At 37.3% G+C, this 11,513-nt stretch overlaps 1 protein-coding gene across 3 annotated transcripts in view; it reads right to left on the bottom strand.

The window, feature by feature from the left end:
- Positions 1-3,317: 3,317 nt before the first annotated feature.
- Positions 3,318-11,513, bottom strand: part of TSPAN11 (tetraspanin 11) — a 1,665,259-nt gene continuing 1,657,063 nt past the window's right edge. For all 3 annotated transcript variants that reach the window (XM_044087577.1, XM_044087575.1, XM_044087576.1), the window contains one exon: positions 3,318-4,185. In XM_044087577.1, coding sequence (XP_043943512.1) covers positions 4,117-4,185 — 69 coding nt within the window. In that variant the 3' untranslated portion in view covers positions 3,318-4,116. The remainder of the gene's footprint in view (positions 4,186-11,513) is intronic.

Here is an 11,513-nt window from a genome sequence, read left to right as displayed (position 1 = left end):
TGCCATTGTACTGAGAGTAACATTAAATTTTATTCTGTCTTGTTATCAGGTGATATCATTCAAGGCACAGTCAACAACAAAAACATTTGCAACAGATATTAAAACCGATTAAAGCACTTACAAAACCTGTTATGACAGAAAGTTGAAAAATGTTATTTAACCTATCATACAGATTGATAAATCATCGTAATGATAGGTAATTTGTCAGATGTGTGTAGATTATAGAGTTTGTACGGGGAATATCATCTGTATAAGACTTTATCTAAGAATATAAGGGAAAAGGATAGAAGCATTTTTATGTATTTTATGTGTTTCTTCTCACAGTCAGCTATATTTATACAGACTATTTCACTAATATAATATAATGGCACTTTAAGGAAGTGTTTTTTTTTTTACCATATTGATTAACTGAATAACGATATGGTATATTGGATATATAAGGAGATGATATTTTGTTTTTGAATTGTTCCACTGAAGGCGAATTGCCAAGGTACCAGAACAAGTCTAATAAATGGATTTACTATCTTACGATCTTGATATTGTCAGCGTTGACTCTCAAATTTTGTCTGTGTTTTGTTTTTTGCCAGATTCCAAAAGACCTGCTGTTAGTGTAAGTAGTGACTTACACTTAGAGCAAATCCTTTGGAATCAGGCCTTATATGATGTACACTGAAATTGTTCTATGTGACTATAAAAAGAAGCTGTATTTTACCATTGTTTTCTGAGATGCTACATTCCTTTTAGTAAGAAGGACTTTGTATCAAAACATAGTGGTGTTTGTTTTGTAAAGGTGAAAATCTAAGACCTAAAGCCAAGTAAAAAAAAAAACAAAACAGAAAGCAGACACTCAGAATGTTATATTTCTGCCATTGTACTGAGAGTAACATTAAATTTTACGCTGTCTTGTTATCAGGTGATATCATTCAAGGCACACTCAACAACAAAATTATTTGCAACAGATATTACAACCAATTAAAGCATTTACAAAACCTGTTATGAGAGAAAGTTGAAAAATGTTATTTAACCTATCATACAGATGGATAAGTCATCGTAATGATAGGTAATTTGTCGGGATGTGTGTAGATTATAGAGTTTGTATGGGGAATATCATCTGTATGAGACTTTATCTAAGAATATAAGGGAAAAGGATGGAAGTATTTTTATGTATTTTATGTGTTTCTTCTCACAGTCAGCTATATTTATACAGACTATTTCACTAATATAATGTAATGGCACTTTAAGAAAGTGTTTTTTTTTTTTTTTTTACTATATCGATTGATTAATTGAATAATGATATGGTATATTGGATATATATGGAGATGGTATTTTGTTTTTGAATTGTTCCACTGAAGGTGAATTGCCGAGGTATCAGAACACGTCTAATAAACGGATTTACTATCTTACCATCTTGATATTGTCAGCATTGACTCTCAAATTCTGGCTGTGTTTTGTTTTTTGCCAGATTTCAAAAGACCTGCTGTTAGTGTAAGTAGTGACTTACACTTAGAGCAAATCCTTTGGAATCAGGCCAAGTGAAAAAAATAAATAAATAAAACAGAAAGCAGATACTCAGAATGTTATATTTCTGCCATTGTACTGAGAGTAACATTAAACTTTATTCTGTCTTGTTATCAGGTGATATCATTCAAGGCACAGTCAACAACAAAAACATTTGCAACAGATATTAAAACCGATTAAAGCACTTACAAAACCTGTTATGACAGAAAGTTGAAAAATGTTATTTAACCTATCATACAGATTGATAAATCATTGTAATGATAGGTAATTTGTCAGATGTGTGTAGATTACAGAGTTTGTATGGGGAATATCATCTGTATGAGACTTTATCTAAGAATATAAGGGAAAAGGATAGAAGCATTTTTATATATTTTATGTGTTTCTTCTCACAGTCAGCTATATTTATACAGACTATTTCACTAATAAAATGTAATGGCACTTTAAGAAAGTGTTTTTTTTACCATATTGATTAACTGAATAACGATATGGTATATTGGATATATAAGGAGATGATATTTTGTTATTTGAATTGTTCCACTGAAGGCGAATTGCCAAGGTACCAGAACATGTAAAATAAATGGATTTACTATCTTACCATCTTGATATTGTCAGCGTTGACTCTCAAATTTTGGCTGTGTTTTGTTTTTTGCCAGATTCCAAAAGACCTGCTGTTAGTGTAAGTAGTGACTTACACTTAGACCAAATCCTTTGGAATCAGGCCTTATACGATGTACACTGAAATTGTTCTATGTGACTATAAAAAAGAAGTTGTATTTTACCACTGTTTTCTGAGATGCTACATTCCTTTTAGTAAGAAGGAATTTGTATCAAAACATAGTGGTGTTTGTTTTTTAAAAGTGAAAATCTAAGACCTAAAGCCAAATGAAAAAAAAAAATAAAACAGAAAGCAGACACTCAGAATGTTATATTTCTGCTATTGTACTGAGAGTAACATTAAATTTTACGCTGTCTTGTTATCAGGTGATATCATTCAAGGCACACTCAACAACAAAATTATTTGCAACAGATATTACAACCAATTAAAGCATTTACAAAACCTGTTATGAGAGAAAGTTGAAAAATGTTATTTAACCTATCATACAGATGGATAAGTCATCGTAATGATAGGTAATTTGTCGGGATGTGTGTAGATTATAGAGTTTGTATGGGGAATATCATCTGTATGAGACTTTATCTAAGAATATAAGGGAAAAGGATGGAAGTATTTTTATGTATTTTATGTGTTTCTTCTCACAGTCAGCTATATTTATACAGACTATTTCACTAATATAATGTAATGGCACTTTAAGAAAGTGTTTTTTTTTTTTTTTTACTATATCGATTGATTAATTGAATAATGATATGGTATATTGGATATATATGGAGATGGTATTTTGTTTTTGAATTGTTCCACTGAAGGTGAATTGCCGAGGTATCAGAACACGTCTAATAAACGGATTTACTATCTTACCATCTTGATATTGTCAGCATTGACTCTCACATTCTGGCTGTGTTTTGTTTTTTGCCAGATTTCAAAAGACCTGCTGTTAGTGTAAGTAGTGACTTACACTTAGAGCAAATTCTTTGGAATCAGGCCTTATACGATGTACACTGAAATTGTTCTATGTGACTATAAAAAAGAAGTTGTATTTTACCACTGTTTTTTGAGATGCTACATTCCTTTTAGTAAGAAGGACTTTGTATCAAAACATAGTGGTGTTTGTTTTGTAAAAGTGAAAATCTAAGACCTAAAGCCAAGTGAAAAAAAAAAAAAAAACAGAAAGCAGACACTCAGAATGTTATATTTCTGCCATTGTACTGAGAGTTACATTACATTTTATTCTGTCTTGTTATCAGGTGATATCATTCAAGGCACACTCAACAACAAAATCATTTGCAACAGATATTACAACTGATTAAAGCATTTACAAAACCTGTTATGACAGAAAGTTGAAAAATACATATTTAATTGCTTAGTTTGCTTAATGACAATGAATAAAGGCAAGCTGGGAAGATGTGGGGAAGCTGAGAAAATCATTAGATGAACAAATGTTAAAAATGAGTTTCTTATGCCCTGAGTAAAGCTCACTGCTAAGGTGAGAAACTTCCGGGATGATCCGATAAAGAGAGAGAGGGCAGATAATGTGCAAGGGATTTTTTAATAGCATAACCCAGATTCCATTCAGATGAAATGCTGACTTGACAAAAAGAACATTATATAACATTGACTTGGATGTTGACAATAACTCATCTACATGAAGTAACCTATTTTCCATTGGACAGACTGCAGCTTTAATATAGCCAATAATAAATTCCAACACAGTTCTTCTAAGCAACAGTCTATATTTAGTTTGCACACCTGGAAAGCTGATTTATGATACAAAAAATAAGGCAGCGCAGTTGCTCAAACAACAGTGTACACAACATTTGACTAGATTCGTGCCATACTTTTGCCATTTTTAGCTGTATATTCACAACTTGCATCACATTACAAAGGGCAGTAGTATAGTTTGAATTGTCTTCTTCAAGCATGGGATACAATAAAGGCCACTTAAGTTTGCCATTTCCATGTGCACACAGGAATCTACTGTTGAAAGACTACTTCCGATCTGCAAAGGTCCATTTCAGTTCTCTGTGCAAACAGCAGGTAAATATCATGCCAAAGATCTGTAAGAAATAGAAGAATAAGTTATTTTGTACTGCAATTGTCATATACATAGCCCAGACCATTCTTCTTAGGCTTGATAAAATTGTCTGAATCTATCACATAACTATTGCATGCTGACTATAATAGTGATATTTTAGGGCTAGATAAAAAAGCTGAAGGCATCACATCAGTATTGCATGTTAACTAAAATAATATTTTAGCCTTGATAAAACTAGCTGAGGGTAACACGTTATATGTTGACTATAATAATGATAAAATTAAATGCATGTGCATTTTTACATAAATATATGAAGATGACATTATTCGTTGCTGCTTATCCTCTGCAGTATTCAACATTAAATTAAAAGGACAGCATAAAATAATAATATGCCTTATCAAGCCAGTAAGTATACCTCCTTATGATTCTTGCTATATCTATGTCTATATCAATTATCTATCTATCTATCTGTCTGTATAGCTATCTATCTATGCAGCTGAAGTACATTATTGCTGGCACTCATATCAACCACCCTCCACCAAATGCACATTCAGTTGCATGTGCAGTAAAATACAGAAAAAAAAACTTTCTGCATTTATTCTTGCAGGGGTTGGGGTGGGGTGGGGTTGGACAACCCCCCCCCCCCACATCTCCTATGTGGGGGTAGATATACCAACTCTGATTCTGAACAAAAGTGGGAAAAATTGAAAACTCCTTAATTCCCACTTTTATTTATTTATTTATTTATTTATTTATTTACATTTGTTGACCGGGAGTGTCCGACTGGACGTAGGTCCATTTTCAGCGGAGGCCCGGGGAGAAAAGCTCCACAGTTAAAATAGACAGTAGTTACATTGGATTACATAGCGATTAACAATTTAACATAGCAATTACTTACAACATATTTACAGATGAAGAACATAGTACATCAGTAGACAACTAGAATCTTTATCTGTGAAGTACATACCAGACAGGCTTATGAGCATCTGAGCTTGTTATAATCAAGGTAGTTAGTGGAGTGGAAAGAAAGGTAGTGGTTGGATGGAGTGGGTGATATTAGAGTGGGAGTTGCAAGGGCATAGCCAGCATGTTTTAGGTGAGCTTTTAGTAAAGTTTTGAAGTGGGTGCATGAAGGTATGGAGGTAATTGTGGGTGGGAGGGAGTTCCATAATTTGGCTATGGTGAAAGAGAATAGTGCTTCACCAGCAGAGTTACGGGCTTTAGTGATCTGCAAGTGATTTTTTGTTGCTGGATCTTAGTGGTCTGGTGGTGCGATAGGGTTGGAGTAGATTCTGGAGGGATGGGACATTTAGTGGATGGTTTACTAGTTTGTGGGCGAGTGAGAGTTTATACCACTGAAGGAGGTGAGGGAGTTCAAGCCAGCCCAGTTCAGCAAGTGAGAGACATTGGTGACTATGGTAGGATGCCCCTGTGGTGAATTTTCCGATTTTGTTGTAGCAGGTCTCTAGCTTGTTTAGATCGCATTGCCTTAGGTTGGTATATATTGGAGAGGCATAAAGTAGGGTGGAGATAAGGTGGGAATTTGCTATTGAAATCTTTGCTGCTTTGGTGAGAAGTTGCTTATTTCTGTATAATTCTCCTAGCTTTTTGTGGACTTTTTTTATGGTCATGGATATGTGAATGTCAAATTTTAGTTTATTGTCTATTTCCACTCCTAGCAATTTGATGTGTTCAGTTGGGTATATAGTGGTGTTGTCTTTTGCTGTGATGTTAAAGTGAGAGTTGTGTTGAGTATGTTTGATGGGTTGGAAGATGAGTAGTTTAGTTTTGTTTGGGTTGAGTATTAATTGGGCATTGGATAACCAAGTTTCAACAGAGGAAAAGGCTTCCTGTGTGACTTTTTGCAGTTCGGGTAGGGACTGGGCTGAGCAGATGATGGTTGAGTCATCTGCGTATTGTATGAGTGTGCCATGTTTGATGGCAGAGGCTAGATTATTGGTGTAAACAGAGAAGAGTATGGGTCCAAGGATGGATCCTTGGGGAACCCCTATGGAGACAGGTAGTTGGGAGATATGTCATTCTGCCATACAACGGACTGTTGGCGGTCAGACAGGTAACCCTGAAACCAGTTGGTGACTGATTGAGAGAAGAATAGGTTATTGAGGACAGAGATAAGTTGTTTGTGTGGGACCATGTCAAATGCTTTAGATAGGTCTAGGAAAGTAGCAGAGGAGAGATCGCCATTATTTTTATGCTGAAGGACAGTGTTAGTAAAGGAGAGTAAGGCAGTGGTGGTGCTATGGTTTGGTCTGAAACCATGCTGAGTATTGGAAAGGAGAGAGAATAGCTATGGGGTGGTAATTGGTTAGTTCTGTGGAGGGTCCACCTTTGTGGAGGGGAATTATATGTGATACTTTCCACAGTGTGGGAACGTAACTTTCTGACAGAGATCAGTTAATCAAGATGGATACTGGGTAGGCCAGAGCATCAGCTGCAATTTGTAGGTATTCACTTGGGAGGTTGTCTGCTGCTAATTTGGTGGGTTTATGTTTAGTTAAGAGTTTTTTTATGTTTGAGGTAGGTACAGGAAAAAAAGAGAAGGCAGTGGGGAGATTACTAGTTGAAGTTGTGGGTTGGAGGGGAGGGGGGGCGGTGTTGTTTAGCTAGTGATAGTATGGTTTGTGAGAAATGTGTGTTGAATGAGGTAGCAATATTTTCTGAGGACTGAGGGATGTTAGGACGAGGGGTACTGACTTTACCTGGGTGGAGGATGGAGTTTATGGAGGACCAGAATTGTTTGAGGCTTATACTCTTATACTTTCTCTCACTAAGTGATTCCCAGCAAAGAATGAATCGATGACAAAAAGCAGACGATTTACAGGTTGGTCATAAACATACTTAACAAAAAAAAACTGCTAACATATATATATATATATATATATATATATATATATATATATATATATATATATATATATATATATGTATACACACACACACACACACACACATATATATATATATATATATATATATATATATATATATATACATACATATATATATATATATATATATATATATATATATATATATAAATATATATATAAATATATCTACACACACACACACACACACACACACACACACACACACACACACACATATATATATATATATATATATATATATATATATATATATATATAAATATATATATATATTACACACACACACATATATATATATATATATATATATATAAATATATATACACACATATGGGTCTACTTCAAAACATCTAAAACCCATAACATCTAATTTCATAACATTGAGACCAGAACATCTAAAACCCATAACATCGAATTTCATAACATCAAAAATGTGCATCAGAACATCAAACACTACAAATCAAAAGAAAATAACATCCCATCTGCATATAACAACACCAAACTACAAAACACACATTTTGCTACGTTTCTGCAGGGAGCAAGCCCCTTGCACCCCCCCCATGTGGGGGTCTCTGCCCCCCCCGTAAATTAAATATACCTACTCCAAGATCATACTACAGTGGAAAAAAGTTAATTTCGTACCCCACTGTATCAAGCCCCCCTGTCGAAACGTAGTAAAAAGTGTGTTTGGTAGTTTGATGCTGTTATATATGGAGGGGATGTTATTTTCTTGTGATTTGTAGTGTTAGATGTTATGAAATTCAGTGTTATAGGTTTTAGATGTTTTGAAGGGGACCCATACACATATTTATATATATATATATATATATATATATATATATATACAGGATCGGTACAGATCACCGACGGCACTTTCTGCCGAAACAGAAATCACCGAACATACATAACCAAAAGTGCTGTTCACTAAAGCAGCACTTTCGGTTATGTATGCTGGTTGTGCTAGTCACACTACGGTGCGGTTAAGGGAGAATTCCCTTTTCCTCACTGTAGTGCGACCTCAGAGTAAGAATGTAAAAGTAGGGTGTGTGTAGTGGGCACAGCCCCCCACACGGGGGGTGCAAGGGGGCTTGCCCCCCTGCATAAAAGAAGATTTTTTTTTTTTTGTTTTTGTATGCACTTTAACGAAAGTGCTTTTTCGGTGAAAGCACTTTCGTTAAAGTGCATTCGGCCACTGGGGATGCACAAGCTAGTGCATTTCTTTGTGCCGGTCCCAAGCCCAGATAAATGGGGAGGGTTGCATCAGGAAGGGCATCCGGCATAAAATTTTGCCAAGCCATACATGCAGAAAACAGTACAGAAATTCATGCCTGATCAGTCGAGGCCCGGGTTAACAATGACCGCCACCAGTACTGTTGGCCAACAGGGTGCTAGCGGAAATTGGGCTACTGTTGGCTGAAGGAGGAGAAGAGGTGGAAGGCATGCCCTAAGGCAGGTAAAGGCTAGCACTGTGATAGTGAGGGTCGGAACTTTGAATGTTGGCACTATGACTGGTATAGGGCGAGAGCTAGCTGATATGATGGACCGAAGGACGGTTGGTATATTGTGTGTGCAAGAGACCAGATGGAAGGGGAGCAAGGCTAGGTGTATCGGAGGCGGTTTCAAATTGTTTTATCATGGTGTGGATGGGAGGAGAAATGGCATAGGCATTATCCTGAAGGAACAGTATACTAAGAGTGTTTTGGAGGTGAAAAGAGTGTTGGATAGAGTGATGTTTATGCAGCTGGAAATTGATGGTGTAATGATGAATGTTGTTAGTGCATATGCTCCACAAGTTGGGTGTGCGATGGTTGAGAAAGAAAATTTTTGGAGTGAGTTAGATGAAGTGGTGATGACTGTACCCAAGGATGAGAGACTGGTGATTGGAGCAGATTTCAATGGGCATGTTGGTGAAGGGAACAGAGGGGATGAGGAAGTGATGGGTAGGTATGGTGTTAAGCAAAGGAATGCAGAAGGCCAGATGGTAGTGTATTTTGCGAAAAGGATGGACATGGCTGTGATGAATACATATTTTAACAAGAGGGAGGAGCATAGGGTGCCATACAAGAGTGGAGGAAGATGCACACAGGTGGATTATATCTTATGTAGATGGGCCAATCTGAAGGAGATTGGAGACTGTAAAGTGGTGGCAGGGGAAAGTGTAATTAGGCAGCATAGGATGGTGGTTTGTATAATGACATTGGTGATCAAGAAGAGGAGGATGAGTGTGAGGGCAGCACCAAGGATCAAATGGTGGAAATTGAAAAAGGGTAATTGTGAGGTGATGTTCAGGGAAGAGTTAAGACAGGCACTGGATGGCAGTGAAGAGTTACTGAATAGCTGGGTAACTACAGCAGAGCTAGTAAGAGAGATGGCTAGAAAGGTGCTTGGTGTGAAATTTGGAAAGAGGAAGGAGGACAAGGAGACCTGGTGGTGGAATGAAATACAGGAGAGTATACAGAGAAAGAGGTTGGCGAAGAAGTGGGATTGTCAAAGAGATGAAGAAAGTAGACAAGTGTATAAGGAAATGAGGTGCATGGCAAAGAGAGAGGTGGCGAAGGCTAAGGATAAGGCGTATGAAGAGTTGTATAAAAGGTTGGACACTAAGGAGGGAGAAAAGGACCTGTACAGATTGGCTAGACAGAGGGACCAAGCTAATAAAGATGTGCAGCAGGTAAGGGTGATAAAGGATAATGAGGGAAACATACTCACAAGCAAGGAGAGTGTGTTGAGCAGATGGAAAGAGTACTTTGAGGGGTTGATGAATGAAGAGAATGAGAGGGAGAGAAGGGTGGATGATGTGCAGATAGTGAATCATGAAGTGCAGTGGATTAGCAAGGAGGAAGTAAGGATAGCTATGAAGAGGATGAAGAACGGAAAGGCTGTTGGTCCCGATGACATACCTGTGGAAGCATGGAGGTGTTTAGGTGAAATGGCAGTGGAGTTTTTAACTAGATTGTTTAATGAAATCTTGGAAAGTGAGAGGATGCCTGAGGAATGGAGAAAAAGTGTTTTGGTACCAATTTTTAAGAATAAGGGTGATGTGCAGAGCTGTAGTAACTACAGAGGGATTAAACTGATCAGTCACAGCATGAAGTTATGGGAAAAAGTGGTGGAAGCTAGGTTATGAAGGGAGGTGATGATTAGTTATCAGCAGTATAGTTTCATGCCAGGAAAGAGCACTACAGATGCAATGTTTGCTCTGAGAGCATTGATGGAGAAGTACAGAGAAGGTCAGAAGGAGTTGCATTGTGTCTTTGTGGATTTAGAGAAAGCATATGACAGGGTGCCTAGAGAGGAGTTGTGGTATTGTATGAGGAAGTCGGGAGTGTCAGAGAAATATGTAAGAGTAGTACAGGATATGTACGAGGGTAGTGTGAGAGCAGTGAGGTCTGTGGTGGGAGTGACAGATGCGTTTAAGGTGGAGGTGGGATTACATCAAGGATCAGCTCTGAGCCCTTTCTTATTTGCAATGGTGATGGACAGGTTGACAAACGAGATCAGACAAGAGTCCCCATGGACTATGATGTTTGCAGATGACATTGTGATCTGTAGTGAGAATAGGGAACAGGTGGAGGAGACCCTGGAGAGGTGAAGATATGCTCTAGAGAGAAGAGGAATGAAGGTCAGCAAGACTAACACAGAATATATGTGTGTGAATGAGAGGGAGGATAGAGGAATGGTGAGGATGCAGGGAGTAGAGGTGGCGAAGGTGAATGAGTTTAAGTACTTGGGATCAACAATTCAGAGTAATGGTGAGTGTGGAAGAGAGGTGAAGAAGAAAGTACAGGCAGGATGGAGTGGGTTGAGAAGAGTGTCAGGAGTGATTTGTGACAGACGAGTAGCAGTAAGAGTGAAAGGGAAGGTCTACAAGAGGGTAGTGAGACCAGCTATGTTATATGAGTTGGAGACAGTGGCATTGACAAAAAGGCAGGAGTCAGTGCTTGACATGGCAGAGTTGAAGATGTTAAGATTTGCACTGGGTGTGCCGAGGATGGACAGGATTAGAAATAAGTATATTAGAGGGTCAGCCCAGGTTGGAAGGTTTGGAGACAAATCCAGAGAGGCAAGATTATGTTGGTTTATATATATATATATCAAATACAACTGAAACTCAGACCAAGAAAACAAAAATAATAACGGATAGGTAAAACCACACAAACCGTTTATTGTTAGCGCTTTCGTACAGATATTATCATGTACTTCTTCAGACAATATTACCCAGCTAAACATGGTTTAAAAAGGGTCAGTAATTAAACCAATTAAACAAATCAATTACTCATGATAAAATCAATTATGAATCCAACCTTATTGTTTTTCCAAGAAATGCCAAGAATCTGGACAAATTTGTGATTCTGTCTGCAAAGGCAACTTCAGCTTAGACTCCACCCACTTAGCACAAGCATAAGTGATGGACTATGTATGCACTGATGCTTAGGTG

The sequence above is a fragment of the Protopterus annectens genome, chromosome 11.part0 (assembly GCF_019279795.1).
Source record: "Protopterus annectens isolate FY-2018-M chromosome 11.part0, PAN1.0, whole genome shotgun sequence".
NCBI classification, from domain to species: domain Eukaryota; kingdom Metazoa; phylum Chordata; order Ceratodontiformes; family Protopteridae; genus Protopterus; species Protopterus annectens.
The sequence above is the reverse complement of the archived record's forward strand: the minus strand, read 5'-3'. Positions and strand labels throughout refer to the sequence as shown.